Raw genomic sequence first — 25,000 nt, forward strand, 5'->3', positions numbered from 1 at the left:
TGGATCAATGGAACATGTTAGAGAGTGAAAACAGTTTGAGTTTCTGAGGAGAGGAAATATGAATTATGATTATATTATAGAAGGAAACATTTAAATGTGTGGAGCAGTTTATTGTCAGAATGTCACTTTCACATGTACAAAGAAAAGGTTTCTCTGAGCTGTAGTTTAAAGCTGCAGTGTGTAGAATTTTGGGTTTTATTTCCTAGCAGATTTTGTAGAAAGTAATTATAATATCCATAAGTACATTTAATTTAGTGCATAATAGCTGAGAAAAATGTTTTGAATTATTATTTTTTCCCTTAGAAAGGGTCTCATATATGTCCATATTTCTGCATATCTTGGACCAAGGCCTAGTGCCGCCATCTTGAAAGTGTCATAGTTGGAATGTCATCAGGTGCATTGTTTAAAATTTAGAATTGTTCTTGTCCTTGAAGGCCACTGTAGCTTCTGTTATTATTCTAAAGGGGTGGGGTTACCCAGGGAGCGTTGCATTCTACAACTTTGTAGAACTTTCTTGATGATGTCATATTACACACTGCACCTTTAAAGTGTGAATAGAGCTAACACAGAGATGGGTGTTTCTCTGAGCAGTAAATATAAAGTGTGATACTCACTGCGTTGGTGGAAAGAGCCACAAAGTGTTTGGCCACCGCAGATTTCTGGAGAAGAAGAAACATTAAGATGAGTGAAACCTTCAGAGAAATATGTGGGCATAACATGAACTTTATAGAATATGTTCTGCACTCACATCACACACACACACACACACACAGTCACACACACACACACACAGACTCACTCACTCACACACAGACTCACTCACACAGACACACAGACACACACACACACAGTCACACAGACACACACACACACACACACAGACTCACGTCCTTGGCGGTCTGCAGGAACCAGTCCCGGGCTGACTCTGCGTTGGTGATGGTCTCCTGGGTGGTGAAGGTCTGGAACACACGACACAAAGTAGAGAAGCTGAAAACTGAGTTCACATCCACAGAATCTGGAGTTTGTGTGTCTGTGTTTTTGACTGTGTGTGTGTGTGTGTGTTTTCATAATAATTGCCTAACTGCTCACTGTGGTTTTTCCTCCCGCTTTCCGGGAGATGTTTGATTGTTGCGATTGTCGCTACGTGCCAGATCAGCTGTTCCCCTCTGATAACTCCGAAGCAGCATCAGTTTTGTGAGACCACTCACAGACTGAATGACTGTAGGCTATACATCAAGGTGAACAACTAACGGCACTGAAAGTGGCGAGCTTTTACTTGATCTCCTCTTTCTTTCTCTCTCTTTATTCAAACTCTGTACATCCGCACACCAACACATATTCTTACATTTGCGTCGCGATTGTTAAGCATATGAGCGTTGACTTCTGTGGTTTCCAAAGTTAAATTGAGTGGGTCGCGAGCGCTGACCCGTTCACGTGACTTTAACGTCACACGTCACAGTTAGGACGTCTCCGCCACGTGATTGCGTCGCCATCGGTGACCCCCTTCACGTGACGAAAACGTCACAAGCTGTCCGCCATTTTTGGCTTTGGGCGGTGTCCACCCCATGGTCCACCCCCCTTTCTTTTTGACGCTCACACACGCTCACACACACACACACACACAGTAGTACATACACATGTACTATAGCCTGTGGGTTTGATTCTAAACTGTTCTTATTATTGCTTGTGTTATGTCTGCTTTCTTATATTAGATTAGTTTATGGTTATTGACTTATGTGTATCGTTTTAATCAACTTACCTAAGTAAATAAACCCTTACATTTTGATTTTAAGAAGCAGTGTCTGTGATATTTGTGTCTTGTATTTCACTAATTGCTGGTAGATAAGGTCTATGCTCGAATATTCACTCCTTCATTATCTTAAATGTACATTGTAACCAACTTTGACATTCTCAAGATAAATCCCTTTAACATTATGAGACTGTTTTTCTGATTTGATTCAAAGTTCCCTTTTTCAAAGGGTGGTGCTCCGTAGGTATTAATAAGTAATTTGATTAGCTTGACTAATTTAATTGATCATTAATTAACAATTTTTCTTAACATTATAATTTCCTTGAAATTAATAATATTCTTGACTTTGACCAAATCTACCCCTTATGAATTCCCAACACTGTCTTACCTTAGAGGCTATGATGAACAGTGTGGTCTCAGGCCAGAGCTTAGCCAGGGTCTGTCTGTCTCCCTCCCTGTCTCCTGTCTCCTGTCTCCTGTCTCCCTCCCTCCCTCCCTCCCTCCCTCCCTCCCTGCCTGCCTCCCTCCCTGTCTCCCTCCCTGTCTGTCTCCCTCCCTCCCTGCCTGCCTGTCTCCCTCCCTGTTTGTCTCCCTCCCTCCCTCCCTCCCTCCCTGTCTTACCTTCGAGGCGATGATGAACAGTGTGGTCTCAGGGCAGAGCTTGGCCAGAGTCTTTGCCATGTGAGTTCCATCGATGTTTGAGACGAACCAAACGTTTGGTCCGTCAGCCGAGTACGGCTTCAGGGCTTCAGTCACCATGAGGGGGCCCTGGACACACACACAGGTTTATATACACAAACAGAGATACACACACACGTTAGAGGGCCCTGGACACACACACACACACAGGTTTATATACACACACACACACACACACGTTAGAGGGCCATGGACGGACGGACGGACACAGGTTTATACACAAACAGAGACACACACACACACACACACACGTTAGAGGGCCCTGGACACACACACACACACACACGTTAGAGGGCCCTGGACACACACACACACAGGTTTATATACACAAACAGAGATACACACACACACACGTTAGAGGGCCCTGGACACACACACACACACACACACAGGTTTATATACACAAACAGAGATACACACACACACACACACACACACGTTAGAGGGCCCTGGACACACACACACACACACACACACACACAGGTTTATATACACACACAGATACACACACACACACACACACACGTTAGAGGGCCCTGGACACACACACACAGGCTTATATACACAAACAGATACACGCACACACACACAAACCAACACACTTTAGAAGGCCCTGAACACATCACAATAACATTACATGATCATTGTTGGAGCCATTTAGAGATTTTTTGTGTTTAATATATTTTAAGGAAATACATTTTTAGTTTATGGCAAATTATGATTTATGAATTAGTAAGTGTGTGAATATTAATCATGTTTATTCATATGTATATCAGCGCATCTTGCTTATGTGGTGATTGGTAATGTGTGTCACCTGTGGTGTCGTGCTCTACCTTATAGGGGAGGGACTTTGCTTTCACTCAGGTTGGAAGGCAGAGAGCCAACAGTTTTTTGACCACGTCCACGCTCACGCTCACGCTCACGCATTACCTCATATTATTTCACATAGAAAAGTATTGTTTTTTGTATAATAAGAACCCTGTTTGGGCCGCTTATCAGTGACATTGTTTTGAGCTGTTTATGTTTTTTATTGGAAAGTCAACCGGAGTTTCGTGTAATAAATCACACTCAACATCAAATGAAACGATCTCTGTGTGTGCTTACAACAAGGACGTGTGTCAGACTTTCTCTGCCTAAAGGAACCAGAAGAGCAAACATAGGGTTTGCCGCTTCACAGTCAAAAAACTCCACGAGTCTGACAAACTTTTGGAGGACAAAGGAACAAGGAAGACGGGCGCGCGCAGCTCGTTTGGAAGCCGTGAGTAAAAAAACCCATGGATGAGCCGTGCACTATAAAAGCACTTGTGAATTTGGATGTGCGGATGAGATCCGCGTTTAAAGCCCCGTTCTAACTGTCTGTTTGATATGAACTATGATGCGATTGCTAAACAAAAAAAAGTGACAAAAGGGAAAGTGGCAACAGAAGCTCTGTGTGAACGCGCATCCCGCGGACGCGGTGGAAAAGCGAACGGAGCAAAATAAATAAGGAAGCGATCTAATAAAAGGAAATCAATAAATCAAACTACAATAAAACGGGACAATGTCTGAACTTAAAACGGCCGCGGAAGCGGATGATCTCTTAAAATCTCTGATTGCGACACGCAGAGGGAAACTGGGAGTGTGCACAAGGAGAATGCACGAAACAAAAGCCTTGATGACTGAAGGGGAAAATATTGATGATGTTGATAAATCTATGTATATATTCAAACAAGCTGTGGATGAGTTTAACAAGGTGCACATTGCTGTTCAAGAGCTCTTATCAGAAGAGGAAAAAGAAACTGACACTCTGGACTGGTATGAGCCCAGAGTGATGAACTTCAACTACCTAACATATGAGGTTAAAACATGGAAAAGGGAACAGAGTGCACAGTTAAAGGTTGACCCACTGGACAGCATATCAAATATCTCAAGGAGAACAACTGCATCAACCACTTCTTCTGCTGCTCGGCTGGCTTCAGCTGAGAAAGCAGCTCTGGAGGCAAAATCTGCTGCATTAAAGGAAAAACATTCATTGCAGTTGCAGCAACATTCATTCCAGTTGCAGGAAACTTTAATCAAATCAAAAATGGAAAAGGTGGAACTGGATGGAGAAATTGCAGCAGCAGATGCAAAAATAAGAGTGCTCCTAAACCCAAATGTAACAGAGTCTGATGGTGATGCTATGAATGAATATTTTGAGGGAACAAGCAAACAGGAAAATGTGGAACAAACATTTGCAGACACATCTGCTATGGAATTCATTCAATTAGGTGCTGTGCCTAAAACTCCACTACAGAGAACGGTTGGTGGCATTCATAATAGCTCTCAAGTGACAACAAGGGCTCCAACCCCACACCTGGAAAACCCTGCAACCAGTCATATCACTCATGAAAACATCAGCACAATGGTTAAAAGTCAAAGGGATATCACTGAGCTCATGATAATGCAACAAAATCTGTCTCTATTGCCTAAAAGAGAAGTGCCAGTGTTTAAAGGTGATCCACTATCATACCAACCTTTCATGCATGCATTCAAATACTTAATAGAGGACAAGACAAGTAGCTCACAGGATAGGCTCTACTTTCTTGAACAGTTTACAGCAGGTCAGGCCAGAGACCTTGTTCGTAGCTGTATGCACATGGATGCACGAAGAGGATATTCAGAAGCAATGCAACTGTTGCCAAAACATTTTGGTGATGAGATGAAGATTGCAAATGCTTATCTGAATAAAGCGCTGAACTGGACAGCTATTAAAGCGGAGGATGGGAATGCACTTCAGGCATATTCTCTATACTTGAGGGAATGCCACAACGCCATGCAGGACTTGGAGTACATGGATGAGCTGGATGTGACATCCACCTTAAAGCTCATTGTATCCAAGCTTCCCTACAAGCTTAGAGAGAGGTGGCGGTCAAGAGCATATGAGGAATTTCAGAAAAGAAAGATGCGGGCTAATTTCAGACATGTTGTTGAATTTATTGAAAATCAAGCTAACATCTTACTGCACCCTGCATTTGGTGATATTAAAGACCCAACTCCTGCTCAAAGAATATCCCCAAATAACAGGAGCACTGAAATAAGGACACTCAAAAGCAGAAGTACATTTGTGACAGCTGTGGCAACACCTGGAAAACAAGACAACAGACAGTATGCATTTAAAGGGCAACAACACACCAACTTTAATGCTGCTAATTCAGCTGTCTGCTGTTTCTGTGAAGGCAAGCATACACTACTGGACTGCCTCAAGTTTAAATCACAGCCACACAACGAAAAGGTGGAATGTTTGAAAATAAATGGATATTGCTTTGGTTGCTTAAAGAAGGGTCACATGAGCAAAGACTGCAAGACAAAACTAGACTGCCAAACATGTCAGCGGAAACATCCAACCCTGCTACATATTGACACAAGAACCTCAGATAAGGAACCCCTGCTAAACCGCAATTCCCCAGCACCAAAGCAGACATCAATAAACAGTGTACAAGTGTCGGCTGATGATGCTACAGGGGCCGGTAAAGAATGTGCTCTCGCTATTGTTCCAGTTCAAGTTAAAGCTGCAAAAGGAAGTAAGTGCATTCAAACTTACGCTTTCCTTGATCCGGGAAGCTCGGCCACATTCTGCACTGAAAAGCTAATGAACCAACTGAATGTGACCGGACGCAAAACTGACATTCTGCTGCAGACGATGGGACAGGAAAACAATGTGAGCTGTTATGAGATCACAGGACTGGAAGTTGGCAACCTAGATGGAAATGAATTTATTGACCTACCTGAAGTTTACACACAAGCTAAAATCCCTGTTTCAAAGGAAAACCTACTCACCCAATCAGAACTCAGAAAATGGCCTTACCTCTGTGGAATCCAAATGGAAGAGATTGATGCTGACATTGAAATGTTGATAGGAATGAATGTTCCTAAAGCGATGGAACCCTGGCAGATAATTAACAGCCAGAGTAATGGACCATACGCAGTGAAGACACTTCTTGGATGGGTGGTGAATGGGCCCCTCAAGTCTTCATCTGCAATGGATAAACATACAGCATCAATGACAGTCAATCGCATTTCAATGGAAAATCTGAAGGACCTGCTACTCAGGCAGTACAACCAAGAGTTCCCAGAAAAGGAATCTGAGGAAAGGAAAGAGATGTCATGTGAGGACAGGAGATTTATGGAGCTGGCCCAAAGTTCTAAAGCATTTGAAAGTGGACATTACACCTTGCCCCTGCCGTTTCGAGAAAAAGAGCTAGTCATGCCAAATAATTACAATGTGGCACTGCAGCGGACATTGAACCTGGCTGGGAAATTCAAGAGAGACTTTACCTATGCTGAAGAATACAAGGTCTTCATGGAAAATGTGCTGCAGAAAGGCTACGCAGAGAAGGTACCCACAACAGTGCCTGAAAGTCACAGAGCCAAGGTGGTGGAGGCAGTGAGCGCCCTGCAGGACGCCGGCGGCATGCTAGCAGAACAGTATGGAAACACGGCGGACGAGTGCGGTAAAGCGCTGCTGGATTTGGCACGGATGGAGAACTTAGTCCTGGGTAATGCTCTGGAAGGAGTACCAGAGGAAGAGGAGGATGAAGAAAAGCTCAAGGACTCCAACGTTGACGGCACAGAAAACATTGACGAGAAGAATAGAGATGAGATGAGAGTTCAGGTGTACGACGCCATGGCAGAGAAGGAAGATGAAGACGCGGAGATGTCAGATGTCGGCGAGAGGAAGAGAAAGAAAAGAAAAGTTTGGGAAATGGAAGTGAAGAAAAGACAGAAAACGACAAGAAGGTTGAGAAAGAATTGGACGAAGAAGAAGAAGAAGAGGAAGAAGAAGAAGAAGAAGAGATGGAAACAAGTCCAATACATCGCAGATCTGTTCTGGCAGAGGAATATCTGCCACTCATGCAGCAACGCCAAAAGTGGACTAACACCAGAAGAAACTTCAACATCAACGATGTGGTGGTCATCGTAGATGAGACTGCACCAAGGAACTCATGGCCCCTTGGCCGTGTAGTAAAGACTTTTCCCGGGCCCAAAGGTCTCGTCCGAAGTGTTCTAGTCCGAACAAAGACGAACACGCTGCAAAGGCCCATCGATAAGCTCTGCTTGCTTTTGGAAGCTGAAAACTGAGCTTAATTACATGAAGAATGCCACTGTGCATACACACACATACACACATACACACATACATGCCCCTCTACAAATGGCCCTGCACACACCTTCCTTGCATACATGAACTCCGCGTTCACTGGACTGGTTATCCCTGCCTAAGAGACATTCATGCAACATGAACTTTGGGGGGAATTCAAGTGGGGATTATGTAAATTGTGTCGTAGTGAATTTTGATATTTAAGCTGGGTGTGATGTGTTAGTGTAAAGTTACTTGACATATTTTTGAAGGACTTAATTGATTAATATTTGTACTTACCTGGCTCCATATAGTTAATTTAAGTAATTGTTTTGTGGTAACATCACAATTAGGGGCCGGTATGTTGGAGCCATTTAGAGATTTTTTGTGTTTAATATATTTTAAGGAAATACATTTTTAGTTTATGGCAAATTATGATTTATGAATTAGTAAGTGTGTGAATATTAATCATGTTTATTCATATGTATATCAGCGCATCTTGCTTATGTGGTGATTGGTAATGTGTGTCACCTGTGGTGTCGTGCTCTACCTTATAGGGGAGGGACTTTGCTTTCACTCAGGTTGGAAGGCAGAGAGCCAACAGTTTTTTGACCACGTCCACGCTCACGCTCACGCTCACGCATTACCTCATATTATTTCACATAGAAAAGTATTGTTTTTTGTATAATAAGAACCCTGTTTGGGCCGCTTATCAGTGACATTGTTTTGAGCTGTTTATGTTTTTTATTGGAAAGTCAACCGGAGTTTCGTGTAATAAATCACACTCAACATCAAATGAAACGATCTCTGTGTGTGCTTACAACAAGGACGTGTGTCAGACTTTCTCTGCCTAAAGGAACCAGAAGAGCAAACATAGGGTTTGCCGCTTCAATCATAGTCCATGAAGGCACCATAATAACACACACACACACATACACATACATATATACAGACACAGGTTTATACACACACACACACACACACAGGTTTATACATACACACACAGTTTAGAACGCAGTCTCACACACACACAGAATTTAGAACGCAGTCACACACACACATACATAGGTTTATATACACAAACAGAGATACACACACACACACACACACACCCAGGGCTCTGAATGCATTATAACAACAGTGTACTTATGGTGTGTGTGTGTGAAGAATGTTCTACAACAACCGTTGTGTTATGACTAAGACGAGAGGTTGACGGGTTACATGATAAATCATTGATCATAAAAGGCAAGTTTATTTATATAGCACAATACAGACACAAGGCCATTCAAAGTGGTATGATTAAAACTAATCTCTCTCACACAGGCTCACACAGTGACACACACACACACACACTGTCAGTCACACACTCTCACACACACACACACACACACACACACACACACACAGTGACTCACACACACACTCACCAGGTCTGATCCCCCGATGCCGATGTTCACTACGTCCTTGATGCTCTTCCCGCTGAAGCCTTTCCAGTCGCCGCTACGAACTTTCTGTAAAAGAGAGAGACAGGAAGAGAGAGAGACAGGAAGAGAGAGAGACAGGAGAGAGAGAGAGACAGGAGAGAGAGCAGTGAGACAGGAGAGAGAGCAGTGAGACAGGAAGAGAGCAGTGAATATCTCCTCATGAGCTGCTACCTGTCTGTGAGCTGCCACCTGTCTGTACTGTGTATGATCCAGTGTTAATACACAGCCTAGGCTCTGTAAAAGGGTCTGTAAACAAGCCCATCTGTAAACAGTAACATACTTAAGGCCATTGCACACCGGGCGCAACGCGAATAAACGGAACGTAAAAGCCAATCATTTGGAATGTGAAGCTTCAAGCGACGTTCTAGAAAAACTGTCTGAAAAATAAAAAGCTGCAATTTTCACAAAGTGAAATGACAGCACTGATGTGGAAGCTTGTATTGACTCTATATACGTTCGGTAATTATTATTAACGGCCAAATTAATCCCACAAATAAAACACGGCCGTTGTGCAAAGGCCTTTAGAGTATAATGTTACTTCTATGTACCTGACAGAAAGCTCTATAAAAAAAAAGAATTATAAAACAAGAGGTCTAAAACACAGATGATGAACACAGGACTGTAAAAATCTAGTTCAATATCTAACCTGTAGAGGGCGGTTACACGCTAAACAGCGTCTTAACTGCCTGAATCTTATAAGAAGAAGAAGAAATTCTTCATTGCTTGAGTATACTTCAACTGAAAACCTTTTCGACGCACCTCACATACACAATCGATCTTTGAGTAGACAGTATGCAGTATATAGATGGTGAGTATGTAGGATGTAGGACGCTAGTATGGCTTTCCGAACACAGCCAGTATATGTACCTGACAGAAAGCCTTCATCTTGTCCAGGACCTGGTTGACTTCAGGCATCACGTCTTTCCCGTCCACCAGAGTGGGAGTGTTGGAGCGGTTACGCAGAGCGACATGCAGCACCGCACGACCCTGTAGAGAGAGACAGGCAGAGAGAGAGACAGGCATGAGAGACAGACAGGCATGAGAGACAGACAGATTATATACAGAGCGACATGCAGCACCGCACGACCCTGTAGAGAGAGAGACAGGCAGAGAGAGAGACAGGCATTAGAGACAGACAGGCATGAGAGACAGACAGATTATATACAGAGCGACATGCAGCACCGCACGACCCTGTAGAGAGAGAGACAGGCAGAGAGAGACAGGCATTAGAGACAGACAGGCATGAGAGAGAGACAGACAGGCATGAGAGAGAGACAGACAGGCATTAGAGAGAGACAGACAGGCATTAGAGACAGACATTAGAGAGAGACAGACACATTATATACAGAGCAATATGCAGCACTGCACGACCCTATGCAGAGAGACAGACAGAGAGAGAGAGACATTAGATATATATACAGAGTCATTACACACACACACACACATTAATATATACACACACACACACACAACACCACACAACCCTAAACGCACACATTTACACATATGACATATGCAAACACACAAGACGCACACGGACTTAGCTCCTTTTAATGTGACGTGTAAATGTGTGTGTTAATATCTATAGTAAATGTGTGTGTTAATATCTATAGTAAATGTGTGTGTGTTAATATCTATAGTAAATGTGTGTGTGTTAATATCTATAGTAAATGTGTGTGTGTTAATATCTATAGTAAATATGTGTGTTAATATCTATAGTAAATGTGTGTGTTAATATCTATAGTAAATGTGTGTGTGTTAATATCTATAGTAAATGTGTGTGTGTTAATATCTATAGTAAATATGTGTGTTAATATCTATAGTAAATGTGTGTGTTAATATCTATAGTAAATGTGTGTGTTAATATCTATAGTAAATGTGTGTGTGTTAATATCTATAGTAAATGTGTGTGTGTTAATATCTATAGTAAATGTGTGTGTGTTAATATCTATAGTAAATGTGTGTGTTAATATCTATAGTAAATGTGTGTGTGTTAATATCTATAGTAAATGTGTGTGTGTCCTGTGAGCTGGTGTTGACATTCTATCAACTAAAAAAGACTTGTAATGAATCAGACAGAATAATCAGTGATCAGCTGATTTATTGATTTAAATTCTCCTCAAATCTTCAAGCTTTTTCAAATTGCAAAGTCACGGTGAGCTGGTGCAAAACAAACGACTGTGTGCGTGTGTGTGTGAGAGCATGTGCGTGCGTGTGTGTGTGTGAGAGCATGTGTGTGTGTGAGAGTGTGTGTTTGTTTAGCTTTTGTCTGCTTATTGCTTCATCCTTCACTGCTGATAACCAGCTGCCTCCTGCTGCAATATGAGCGTCAGTGTGTGTAAACCATGTTTCCTAATAGTAACCTTCCATTGCCTTGAGTGGTTTCCTCCTCTCAGTATTCCTTTAAAGAGGAAGTGAGCGGTTTATTTATGTTAATATAAGTGTAAAATCGCTCTTATATCTCTCACGTATATAATGTGCGCGTTTCATAAAGCCGATCTCTCAGTCACTCGCTCTGCATGTAATCGTCAAATAAACTTTTCTGTGAAACCACTACTGATAACCAATCAGAAGAGAGAACGCTACAAACCGACACCCGTCTCACTCATGGTCTCACTGCCGGTGCACGCCAGAGCGACAGATGGGTAAATGTGTATGCGTCTACAATGGCGGAGCAGGTAAAAATCCTTCCCAATGTCTGTTTTTATCATGTTTTATCACACTTATGGATCTGAGATGATGCTAGATAACTCGCTGCTTGAAGACCACAGTGCATTAATGTGGTGACGTGGGGACGAGGGAGGGGTCTGCTATCTGCTTATTAATGTGGTTACCTCAGTGAAGTTGATTTTGTCTCCAGAGAACACATGAACACATTAACACACAGACACAGGGACACATGAACACAGACCGCAGTGCATTAATGTGGTGACGAGGGAGGGGACTGCTAACTGCTTATTAATGTGGTGACGAGGGAGGGGACTGCTAACTACTTATTAATGTGGTTACCTCAGTGAAGTTGATTTTGTCTCCAGAGAACATCTTCTCTCTGGCCTCCTCCACTCCACGAGACTTCGCCTGAAACATGACAAACAACAGGTTACACACCAACACATGAACACATGAACTGTTTACCTTTATTTCTACAGGTAAATCCCATTGAGACCGAAGACTCTTTTACAAGGGAGACCTGTTTTCCTTTCCCACGTTACCATTCACACACACACATTCATACACCGATAGCAGGCTAACTATCGACATTCACACGAGGCAAGGTGGGTGAAGTGTCTTGCCCAAGGACACAACAACCATGACACAGGTGGCAGGGTGGGGATCGAACCTCCAACCCTTTGATCATCAGCCGACACGCTCTACCACCTGAACCACAGTCACCCACACTGAAGTATCCTGTAGCAGTAAAGAATAAGAAAATAAAAAAAAACATCTGGTTTGAAAAGAGGCAATGCATTGTGGGGCGGTTGAGTAGGAAAAGTATCCTATCGATCCATATACAAAATCTTCCCGGAAGTAAGTTCTCATTCGGGCATTTCTCGCCAACACAAACTCTCACACACAGTCAGACATTTCATCAGGTCTGATTTATCAACAGCAGCTGTGTTGTTGCATCAACAGTGAGAATGTGACTACACTTCCTTTTCCTCGTCGTAACCAGGAAACTGTTGTAAACTCAGTTTCCTCATTCTCACACATGTCAACATGTTAAGGACAAAGGAAGACATTGAGCTGAGGAGATACTGATCACACACACACACACACACACACACACACACACACACACACACACACACACACACACACACACACACACACACACACACACACACACACACACACACACACACACACACACACACACACACGCTAAACAGCTGAAATCTTCCTGTTTTACTGGATCTCTGAGCAACAGGATTCAGACCAGGTTCATGTGAACATTATGCATTTTATTAAACTAGATGAAAAAAGATGGCTGCATACATCTTTAACCAGGTACATTCACATGTTAACACAGACACACCTGTTAAGCAGGTACCTACACAGGGTTACGGTTAAGCGCAGGTACCTGCATATGAAGCTTGTTTGTGTCACCAAACACTGACTGAGACTAGAGAAATGTCCAGTGAACAGTCGATAGATAAAGTCACCATCACCACTAACGCATGGACAGTGTTTAAATAAAGCCTAATGTCTACTGTCAGTATATCTTTAGGGCTTTGATACTTATGAAGTCTGAACATTACAGCAGTGTTCAGTGTTCTGTGGCTGAATGGAAGGAGCAGTTTGTTTAGCCTCAGAGCTGCAGCTTGTTAGTCATGAACAGATCAACATGTAAAACACAAACCTGAACCGTAGAGTGTAATGAGAAAGTCCCTGATCCACCCGGTACCTAACGACTGGTTTGATATCTTAACGGGATGATAAAGTAAATGGAATCCCAGTTATTTAAACCATCTGCATTCTTCTTAGAACTCAGGCGTTATACATAGTGACTTTCCAATTCTCTCAGTGCGTTTCCATGGCACAACTAGATTGGATTAAGACATCGAACTAGACACTCTAATGGACCGTGTCACTTGTCTGAGTATACATGGCCTTTCAGGAATCGGATAAATGTCCGATGCATGGCTGTCTCCACTATGCTAGGTTTTCTTATCCGACTTCTCTTGTCCGTTATTGTGCCGATTTGTGTCCGAAGTAGATCGGATAAAGGTGTTTACATGCAGTTTAAAAGTCCTGTTGAAGTCTTATTCGTTTAGTTACCCAATTATGAGTCTGCATGTAAACACACTGAGTGATAGGGACCTGAAGTCAGAAAGCTGCCCTGCCCTGTCTGTATGTATTATAGGCTATCCCCTATGCTGCACACACCTTTAACCAGGTACATACACATGTCAACACACAGGTACACCTGTAAAGCAGGTACCTGTCTGTCTGTGCAGTGAAGCAGGTACCTGTCTGTGTTTAGGGTTAGGAGCCTGTCTGTCTGTCTGTCCGTGCAGTGAAGCCTGTTTGTGTCACAGCTGATGGAGATCTGGCTGACGAGGCAACAGATTGACAGAAGCTCAGGCTATTAATATGAACTGAGCTAAGGGCGCATTAAACCACTGCTGTGTGTGTCTGTTACAGCATGTGTGTGTGTTATTGTGCTAATTACAGCGTGCGTGAGTGCGTGCGTGCGTGTTACCATGGCAAACAGCATGTCCATGACTTCCTGGTTGATGAGGTTCTTGGAGTAGTCCAGCAGAATGTCTCCATCGTCAGTCTTCAGAGTCGTGCTGTCAATCAAACATTTAGAGAGATATTATATCACACAACAGCAATAACAAACATATCATAGGCCTGTGTGTGTCTGTCTGTGTTACAGTGTGTGTGTGTGTGTCTGTCTGTGTTACAGTGTGTGTCTGTTACTGTGTGTCTGTCTGTGTTACAGTGTGTGTGTCTGTTACTGTGTGTGTGTGTGTGTCTGTCTGTCTGTGTTACAGTGTGTGTGTGTGTGTCTGTTACTGTGTGTGTGTGTCTGTCTGTCTGTCTGTCTGTGTTACAGTGTGTGTGTGTGTGTGTCTGTTACTGTGTGTGTGTGTCTGTTACTGTGTGTGTGTGTGTGTGTAACTGTGTGTGTGTGTGGCCTATCTGTGTGTGTGTGTGTGTGTATGTCTGTAAAATATATTTTAAAAGACAGCAATAACAATCACAGGCTATATTATCTATTAGTTTTGCTGTGACACAAACGTTTAAAGATAAATCACCAGAGAAATATGAATCATATATCAATAGGCCTGGTAGAATGGATATGGGTTTAGATTAGGTGGTGTAACATGCCAATGATCATTTCATATGAGGTAGTTTATGTGCATTGTGATATAATAGGCCTATAAATATGTTTGGCGTGTGTAAACAAAGGGGCCATAGCTAAATTCAAGATTGTTTTACTGTCAAATGCACAACAATTAGCCTACAGTGCATCTGCTGGCAATGACATTCTTTAGTCTTGGGTTAAACAATGCTTTATAAGGAAAAGTAAAAGAGAAACACAAGTAGGCACACGCAGTACAGACAGATAGCAGATCATTAGGAGATATTCACTGATTTTATCCCCCCATAAAGTCATTTGGACAACAAGTATTCTCCAGAATCACTGCCTGCAGCTTTAATATATTCCCCCCTCTGCAGTGTGATGAGTCGCCGCCTTGCAGCACATGCAGCCCCGCACGTAGCATCCATAGACCCGGTGAACCGAAAGGGAAACTCCCCGTTAGTGGGGGCTAAGATTCGGCCTACATCACTTTCATCCACCCCCCTATCCCTCTGATAAACGTGTACATCCCTTAACCAACGAGCTGGAGACAGGCTGCGTTATGTTAGCCGTCTATTTGAAGAGTTTAAGTGTTTTCTTTTAGTCTTTTTAATTTAAATAATTTATTCTCCTGGAATATTATTGACTATTTATTTAGCCTATTGTTCAAGTGGCTTGTGCTGTTTTTGAATGTGCCTGACCACAAATGAAGCTCACTCACGCTAATTTAATTGAATTAAAACGAATTTTAATCATATAGGCCTATAGTCTATGGCTCATGTGAAAATGAACCGAGTAAACTCAGGCTATGAGCCCATTATCGGACAGGTCTCTGCCCCGCACACACCCCTCCTCAGACGGCTAACACACAGCTAGCAATGGATGGTAAGCTAACACACGGCTAGTTAGCTTTAGCGTTCATCAGGGTCAATGTAATTTAGCTATAGCATTAGCTCGTGTGTAGCCGCGATTATAGGACGAAAAAACACGTTACCACACATGTAAAATGTTTAATAAAACCTTAAAGTGAGGTTTAAACTATTAGCTTATGTCGACTGAGTGTATTGTTTGCCATGTCAACGCGACAGAATACATAAAAACGGCTACAGACGAGCTAATGTTTATGCTAACACTTGGTTACATTGAAAACTGCTGGTAGGTTAGCTTCATCAACAGGTTCAATGTAACTTGGCGTTAGCTCATATGTAGCCGCTATTAACTCACGTTTTACACATAAATACATTATTCTGAAGCGCTAATATGGCACCAAAGAAACCCAGGCTACATAAACCAATCATTTTACTCTCAATTTTAGGGTTTATTAACATTTTTTACACGTTTGGTCAAATAACCTGTTACACGGAAGTCACTGTCCGATAATGGAAGCAGTGATGTCGGACTGACAGCTAACGCGAGCCCGAGGATTTATGAGGCCTCGTTCAAACCCCGGAACTATGAACCAATACAACAGCCAGTAACATGACACTGTGACCTTGAGAGGGAATGTTGGATATTTTAAGTGTTTTACGGGAAAATAAAAATAAAAAAACATTTGTATTATGAGTGAACGGGCGCGTGCAACATGTGTCACGTTTTACTAAATCACTTGAGGGGCAAATCAATCAAAACGTGATAGTGGAAAAGGTGTTTAAAGCTCTAGTGTGTAACATTTATATATTAGGCCTAAATGAATGTATGTTACATTCAAGCCATCGCCAAACGAGTTGACACAAAGTTGATTAAGCCTATTATCAGCTCCACAAAACTCTCTCTGTATTTCTCAGTATGGCAGCGTTTACAAACTGGTGTCTCTCCCCCCTCCCTCCCCTGACACTGGTGCAGGAGCTCAGAAAAATCCCAAGAAGAGCCCAAGAAATGTTTCAGTTGTTGATTCTACTGCTAATTAAAAACCTGGACGTACAGCAGAAGGTATAAAGAAATAACCTCATGTAGATGCACAGACAGTGTTGTTGTAATTATTACTCAGAATTCCTCATGGGGGCGACAGAAGTTATGCACTCTAGCTTTAAACATTGTAGTTTCTCCAATAGAGCAGCTCATGATAAAACTATAAGAGATTCAGCCGTTATGTTTTAAGCGTTCAAGCACATGCAAAATATTAAATATGGTTTGTTAGCCTATTTAATCTAAGACGTGATAATATTGGTGTTAATGTTCAATTATTTCAATTTTAGAGGTGATCTATATTTAAGTTATAAGGCCGAGCGACTTATTTGGACTTAGGCTATGGAGTCACGTTGGGAATGTTCCTTTCATAAATTATGCTATTATATTGACACCTAGGCTAGTTTCAAGCACATTTCTCATCTAGAATATGAGTCTTGTGCCTAATGACGAGGTGTGTCGCCCAATATCTTTTCACAGGGCCCAACACCCCTGCAACCATCTAAATCTTCATCCCTTTATTCACCACACGTCATCTGTGTGTAAAATGTAAGAATTACACTTTATCAAGCAAAATGAATTTTTTTGAATTATTATTTTCATGTGTTAACTATGTCTATGTCCAAGTCAGGAGGAAGTTATTGAGAAAATATAATTATGTAAACCGAACAGTATTTTATTGACGGTCCCTAAATCAATCAGACAGACAGGTCTATGTGCAGAAAACCCACCCCTGACCCTAACCCAGCATCTTCACATTTTCAGCACATTTCAAACATTGAATATTTTAAAAATCAAGAATTTTCTAAACTTTAAGTTGAAGGTTATTTAATTGGAGTAATGCATTCATAGTGGGGATTTTCCATTCAAGGATTGTTCTATTCAAATGGCATTTAAACCATAAAGGGTCTAGGCTAGCTTTAAGCACGTTTCTTATCTGGAATATCAGTCCTGTGCCCCTCCCCACCACCATCTAAATCTCCATCACTTTATGAACACACACACACACACACGCACGCACACACGCACGCGCGCGCGCGCGCACACACACACACACACACACACACACACACACACACACACACACACACACACCCACACACACACACACACACACGCGCTCCTCACCTGAATGTGTTGAACCTGCCCTTGTCAGAGTCAAACATTTCGCGCATGTTCAGACTCCCCGCGTTCGCCTTGTACCACTGCTCCAGCTTCTTATAGTTTGGGTCCTTAGTCAGCGCCATCTTTGCAAAATACTCTGATTGTACGTAGCCTAAATGGCTGTTAAATTAAACGAATTGGTCCTGTTAATTGTATTAACTGCTCTCGGTGTGTGTTAGCAGTGAGCAATGCGCTGCCTCAGAGGGTGCGAAGGAGACCAGGCCAAAAGAGACAGACGCTACTGAACAGCTGACTGGGTACTGTCCTCTCTAAGCCAATCAGCGCTCACTCCGCCCAGTGACGTCACATCAGGACTGGGATGGATGGATGTGAGTGACGTCAGCACGTTTCATTGGTTTCATTTCATTTGATGCGTCTATCTGGGTATGAGGGCAGATCAGTGCCAAACCAAAAACCAGGCCATAGGGTTGAGTTATGTAAAAAGATGGTTGGTTGTGTGTATGTGTGTGTGTGTGTGTAATAATAGGTCCATTGTGTGTGTGTGTGTGTGGGCCCCACACACACACACACAATGGGGAGATGTTTTTGTGTGTGTATGTGTGTACGTGTGTCTCCTCTTTGTATTTGTGTGTGTCTCTCTCCCTCTGTGTGTGTGTGTCTCTCCCTCTGTGTGTGTGTGTCTCTCCCTCTGTCTGTGTGTGTGTCTCTCCCTCTCTGTGTGTGTGTGTGTGTGTGTGTGTGTATGGAGGCAGATTAATGCCAATACTTTGTACCACAGACTGTAATAGGTGATGATGCCCAGCGTTCCCATTCTAATCTTTCTTTCTCTTCTATAATAATAATATTACGTATTTATTTGTGTAGCGCCTTACAGGAGCTCATAAGTCACAAAGCGCTCCACACCAAATGCAGTAAACAGGCCTGTGATAAAACATATACAAATAACATCAACATTAACACAAGTTTTTTCATTCCTTTAAAGGTGCAGTGTGTAATATGACATCATCAAGAAAGTTCTACAAAGTTCTAGAATGCAACGCTCCCTGGGTAACCCCACCCCTTTTGAATAATAACAGAAGCTACAGTGGCCTTCAAGGACAAGAACAATTCTAAATTTTAAACAATGCACCTGATAACATTCCAACTATGACACTTTCAAGATGGCGGCACTAGGCCTTGGTCCAAAATATGCAGAAATATGGACATATATGAGACCCTTTCTAAGGGAAAAAATAAATAATTCAAAAAATGTTTTTCAGCTATTATGCACTAAATTAAATGTACTTATGGATATTATAATTACTTTCTACAAAATCTGCTAGGAAATAAAACCCAAAATTCTACACACTGCAGCTTTAAGGTGAGTTTTTGAATTCCTTTAATTTAAACAATGCATTTTAAAACCCAAAGAGGAAATATAACAAAGATAATCACATTTACCAGCTCATAAACATGTGGCGTTCTGTGTCAGCCTTTAGTTTTTACTTCAACATTACCATTTAGAACACAAGTTATATTGTGATTAATGTATTTACTTAAGAGTTTATATAAACATCTTCTAATGCCAATATATAAAGCAATTTATAGTGTTTTAATCGATACATTTATTGCTGGATTAAGTTATTATTAAATAGTTTAAAGCTTAATTAGTTGAATCGCCCAATAGTCCATGAAAAGACCGGTCTGAAAAGCAGCTCTCAACGTCAGTTAAAGAGGACCTATGATACTTTTCGACTTTTATGACCTATAAACGTTGTTATAATGATTTATAGACATGTTTAACCATACTAGAGTATCAAATAATTACGTACATGCATATCGACGTATTCCCTGCTGACCGTCTGGGGTGGCTATGCAGAGCACTAAACACTATGGCAGCCGGTCGAGCCGAACTCGTTCAAATTTCTGGATAGTTTCTGTCACGCTCGGGTCGTTTCTGTCATGTTTCCATGTATGGTAATGCTGCCGCTCAGGCAAGCTCCGGCTGCATGCCCCCACCTTCCTGAAAATTTCCCGCTGCTGGAAGGAAGGTAACCAATTACAACGGAGTGGGGTTTGCAGCAGGGGGGGGGGGAGGGGCGGAGAAGCTCAAAGCAGTGTGTAGAGAGAGACTGCTGTGCTCGCTAGGGTAAGAGGAAGAGTGTCCCGAAAATCTACATAGAGATTTTAAAAAGTCTTATTTTCTACATTTCTACAGCAGCAGAGTCTGGAAATCCTGTTTCATTTTGGGAGATTTTTTAATTATATATTTTTTTAGCATATTTGACATTTTTCCCATAAAAATAATAATAAAAAATCCCCAAAATTGTGTAAAAGCACATTTGACCAAACTATTAGACGCAGCATTTGTTTTAATATCTTTTTGCTTGTGAGTTATTCATCCCAGAAGTTGTAATCAGTGAATATCTTTAAAACGTCACCAGAGTCGCTGTTTTGATTTCACCTCAAAAGACATTCATCTTGAAATAATAACTTTATTCTCAGCTTTTTGACTTTTTCTTGGTGATTTCATGTGCAAAAAAAAGGAAAAAAATCCCTGTTCAATAAAAAAAATAAAATAAAAAGTGAATTTAAGCTCAATTCTTTCTTTTCTCTGTTGATACTTTGACATTCTGACTTGTTAACAATCTGAAAATCCATCTAATTTTTTTCCCCCCACATGTCAGTTATCATTATAGACATTACAGTATTAGTTCACTGGATACAATCTCAGGACAGATCTACAAATGAACAGCAATATTTCTGAGCAACTTCTGTCACCAAAAAATGGACAAATTGAACATTTCTTAAGCAATCAGATAAATATTAAGTTTGTAAGTTCTTAAATAATGTCAGGCCAAAATAGCGTCAGTCGCAATTCACCCAAATCCTTCAAAAGCTCAAAAATAAGTTTGAATATTGCGAAAAAAATCTTTGTTGCTAGCTCGTTCTCCTGGTGTATTATTCTTCTTCTTATAACTTCCTGTGTCTATAGCGATCTGTCCACATTAAAGCTATAGTGCGTAATTTCTGTCGCCCCCATGAGAAATTCTGAGTAACACTGTTGGTGCATAAAGCCTTCAGTGATGGCACATGGATTTTATACCTTCTGCTGTACGTCCAGGTTTTTTCCTTAGCAGTAGAATCAACAACTGAAACATTTCTTGGGCTCTCATTTATAGGCAAAAGTTACGCACTACAGCTTAAATGCAGAGCGAGTGGACAAGTTGAGGATCCATTTTTTAAAGCCTTGACAATGCTTGGATGCACAGCAGGAGAAGTAAAGCAACAACTGAACACACTGTATGAGTGAGGAACAATATCTGGAATAATTTCTGAGAAAAAAGTGCAAAATCCAGCAGCTACAGAAGACTTAAAGTGCCACAAAACAAGCTCTAAGTAACACGTTAAAAATACTTTTCCTTCTAAAGCTTTAATAAGTATTATCATGTTTTTCTCTTCACAATTTCAACATTAAAGTAAAATTCCGACACAGTAGGGAAGCCGATTTTTAAAAACCAGGTTTGTCCATTTTCTAAGATTTTCTTTTGATATTTTTTTGGGGCTTAATTCCTCATGTTCCATCTGTAAACCATTGGCGCTTTAGCCTATATGCTAATATCTGAACACTCTTTGTGTAGTGTGGAACTGACAGCTGTAGTCTTTTTTAGTCTTTTTCATTGTTGTTTGTCTTTTTTCTACTGTTTCTGTATTGTATTATGGACCGTTTTCTCTCTGTGTCTGGAATAAAATTAAAATCAAATCAAATGTAGGAAAAGATTTGAGACTTTGCAATGATAGTTTGCTGCTCCCTGCTGGACATCACTGGAACATAGAAAGACTTTTTAGACGTTAAAAACTTCTGCCCAGTTCTGTCAAGGTGCTCTGAGGAACTTTCAGCTTTTGTTCATTCTAGCGCCCCCTTTGGACAAAAGCAGTAGTGTTTTTTTACTATATCAGCTGTTGTTCCTGGGTGAGTGTACCCATGACAAAGGCATGTTTCAGAAATATTTATTCCTCATAGCATATTCTAGTCTTACATTTGGTTCCAGGTTCCTCAAAATTATTTGATTTATGATGATAGAATTATTCAATACTAAGAATTATATGTAGAGAAAATATGTTTAGTTAACTAACTGCAGGCTCTGTGAATGTAAACAAATCCTCTCTTCTGAAACTACACAGTGGCCCTTTAAGACCAAAGCTAAATAACTTATCATTTAACATTTCATTGACTGACAGACATACAAATGAAACATACAGAAATGAATTTGTATTTCACTTAATTTTAATGTTTTTTCTTCACTTTAAATCTTCCGTAATATTCTGCTTGGAAGCTTTAACTTGTTAAATATAGATTTGAATTCTTGTACGTGTTTATTAAAGTGGCTACGAGGAACTTTGCGTTAATTCTAGCGCCCCCCTTTGGACAGAAGCGGTAGTGGTTTTACTACGCCAGCTGTTGTTCCTGGGTGAGCGTATATACCCATGACAAAGGCATTAAGAAAAACTATATAAAAATAGCATTCTTTGCGCTGATGGTCTCGTTTTGCTGTTACATGTTATCTATGATCATCAGAGGAGAAATGAGACTGTTTCAGAAATATTTAAAAGTTCCTTGTAGCACCTTTAAACTTGCAGCATCTTGAAGCACCAGGAAGAAAGATAAATAAATGACCTGTGAACCATGTGTGGCGGTAACAACCTTCACGTTAGCATTAGCTCCGTAGGCTAACGTTTTTAAATGTTACACCTACGCGTTTAACACTGAAAAAGCTGCGGAAGTTATAAGTGCGTAAATAAGTGTTTTAAGGTGAAAACTAACAAGTGCTTTGACTTAAAAAGGAACAGTTCAAAACATTTACTTTCAGCTTCAGACAGAAACCATTCCTCTAACTCTGTGTTTTTCAAACAAGAAATCAGCGTTTTCTAAAAGTCCTCTGTAAACCTAAAACCTTCTATGACATGTGTGGAGTTAGTTTCATGATAGTAAGTCTGTCTGTCTGTCTGTCTGTCTGCCTGTCTATGTGTGGAGTTATTTTCATGATAGTAAGTCTGTCTGTCTATCTGTCTGTCTGTCTGTCTATGTGGGGAGTTAGTTTCATGATAGTAAGTCTGTCTGTCTGTCTGTCTATGTGGGGAGTTAGTTTCATGATAGTAAGTCTGTCTGTCTGTCTGTCTGTCTATGTGGGGAGTTAGTTTCATGATAGTCTGTCTGTCTGTCTGTCTGTCTGTCTGTCTGCCTGCCTGCCTGCCTGTCTGTCTGTCTGTCTGTCTGCCTGTCTGTCTGTCTGTCTGCATCTGAAAAGAGTTAGGCATAAAGGAATGGTTTCTGTCATTGCTTTGTCTTGAACCCGAAAATTTCAAAATTGAACAAAAAAACTTAAATTATTAAATATTAAATGTTGAACTATTGCTTTAAGAATGGCAGGAGAGATGGAGAGATAGATAGATGGAGAGATAGATGGAGAGATAGATAGAGAGATAGATAAAGAGATGTTACTGTGACAGTGTGCAGGTTGACTACAGAAACAAAATGTGTCCTATGCAACAGTAGAAACATGTCTGAAAGGTGAGAGCGTGTGTGTGTGTGTGTGTGTGTGTGTGTTTGGTGTGTTACGTTAACCGGGTAAAGTGTAAATAAAGCTTTGTCAGCGAGTCTCGTGTGTGACCGCCACGGCTCATAAAATAAGTTTAGATACAAGCTAAAGGTAGAGGCAGTGATTCTGGAGAACGCTTGTTGTCAAAATCAGTGAATATCTCCTCATGATCCACTACCTGTCTGTACTGTGTGTGCTCTGAAACAAAAAATCCAGTGTTAATACACAGCCTAGGCTCTGTAAACTGGTATGTAAACAAAGGGGCCCACCATAGCTAGCCACATGCCAGTTTACAGAGCCTAGGTTGTGTATTTCTAACACCGGATTTGTCCAGCGCACACACACAGTACAGACAGGTAGTGGATCATGAGGAGATATTCACTGATTTAGACCAAAAGTGATTTTGTCAACAAGCGTTCTCCAGAATCACTGACTGCACCTTTAAAGGGAAGAAACAAAAATATTACCAACTGAAATCTGCCGTTCATACATAATCATTTGAACCTTCTGAAGAGATGTGGACTGTTGTGGTTAGCAACATGCCCATTTACAGAGCCTGGGCTGTGTATTTACACTGGATTGATAAACTGTGTGTTGGCATCAGGCAGGCAGTCCCTCCCCGGCACTGTGGGGACAAATATACTAGTGGAAATAAATCTTCATTATTTTAAAGTCAAAAAGACAAATTCTTGGTTTCTCCCGTTGAAGCGTGGAGCAGAAAGGAGTTCCTCTGGTCGGCCATCTTGGGGCTACGCGGCCATCTTGGGGCTACGCGGCCACTTTGCTGTCCTGCTGGGGCAAACGGGACAGAGAGAGACGGGGGAGAACTGCGGTCAAAAACAAGATATTTAACAAACTACAGAGTAAATCTGTATCTGGATAGAAATAACCTGCGTCAGAGGGGGGCGGTGTGAGCCAAATGTAAAACCATTTAGAAACATTGCTTATGGACTTTAGTGTTTCTTCCAACAGTTTTTTTAGTGCCGATTTTTGGCAAAAAAATAAAAAGCGTCAAGATACGCCTATCAAGCACTGTGTTGAAACGTTGTCAGTTTGCCCTCTCTGCTGATAAATGGCTCTCTCTCTTTCTGTCTTTTTCCAACAGTTTTTTCTACTTACTGTTGGCGCTTTTTTGGCACTTTTTAGAGTCGTTTTTGGGGCATTGTTTTTATACTAAAAGTGACAATTAAAACCATGACAAAAACACCAGAAACGGCAGCTATGAAACAGTGTTTTTTTTTTTTTTTTTAACCTTTATTTCTACAGGTAAATCCCATTGAGACCGAAGACTCTTTTACAAGGGAGACCTGTTTTCCTTTCCCACGTTACCATTCACACACACATTCATACACCGATAGCAGCAGGCTAACTATCGACATTCACACGAGGCAAGGTGGGTGAAGTGTCTTGCCCAAGGACACAACAACCATGACACAAGTGGCAGGGCGGGGATCGAACCTCCAACCCTTTGATCATCAGCCAACCCGCTCTACCACCTGAGCCAGAGTCACCCACAGTTTAAACGTCTCTTATTGACCCAGTACTTAC

At 41.3% G+C, this 25,000-nt stretch overlaps 2 protein-coding genes across 4 annotated transcripts in view; both read right to left on the reverse strand.

The window, feature by feature from the left end:
• The window catches only part of gpia (glucose-6-phosphate isomerase a), a 28,129-nt gene extending 9,992 nt beyond the window's left edge, over positions 1-18,137 (reverse strand). Inside the window, exons 1-8 of the mRNA XM_080028031.1 lie at positions 17,877-18,137; positions 14,235-14,325; positions 12,041-12,109; positions 9,899-10,018; positions 8,975-9,058; positions 2,372-2,518; positions 888-959; positions 615-659 (exon numbers count right to left, since the gene is read on the reverse strand). Coding sequence (XP_079884157.1) covers positions 615-659; positions 888-959; positions 2,372-2,518; positions 8,975-9,058; positions 9,899-10,018; positions 12,041-12,109; positions 14,235-14,325; positions 17,877-17,995 — 747 coding nt within the window. The 5' untranslated portion in view covers positions 17,996-18,137. The remainder of the gene's footprint in view (positions 1-614; positions 660-887; positions 960-2,371; positions 2,519-8,974; positions 9,059-9,898; positions 10,019-12,040; positions 12,110-14,234; positions 14,326-17,876) is intronic.
• A 3,698-nt stretch (positions 18,138-21,835) lies between these two features.
• lsm14aa (LSM14A mRNA processing body assembly factor a) overlaps positions 21,836-25,000 on the reverse strand; it is a 10,786-nt gene continuing 7,621 nt past the window's right edge. For 2 of the 3 annotated variants that reach the window (XM_080027440.1, XM_080027438.1), the window contains exon 10: positions 21,836-24,244. In XM_080027440.1, coding sequence (XP_079883566.1) covers positions 24,221-24,244 — 24 coding nt within the window. In that variant the 3' untranslated portion in view covers positions 21,836-24,220. The remainder of the gene's footprint in view (positions 24,245-25,000) is intronic. The other variant, XM_080027439.1, reaches the window with a different exon arrangement.

The sequence above is a fragment of the Ammodytes marinus genome (assembly GCF_949987685.1).
Source record: "Ammodytes marinus genome assembly, chromosome: 5".
In the NCBI taxonomy this organism is placed as follows: Eukaryota; Metazoa; Chordata; class Actinopteri; order Uranoscopiformes; family Ammodytidae; genus Ammodytes; species Ammodytes marinus.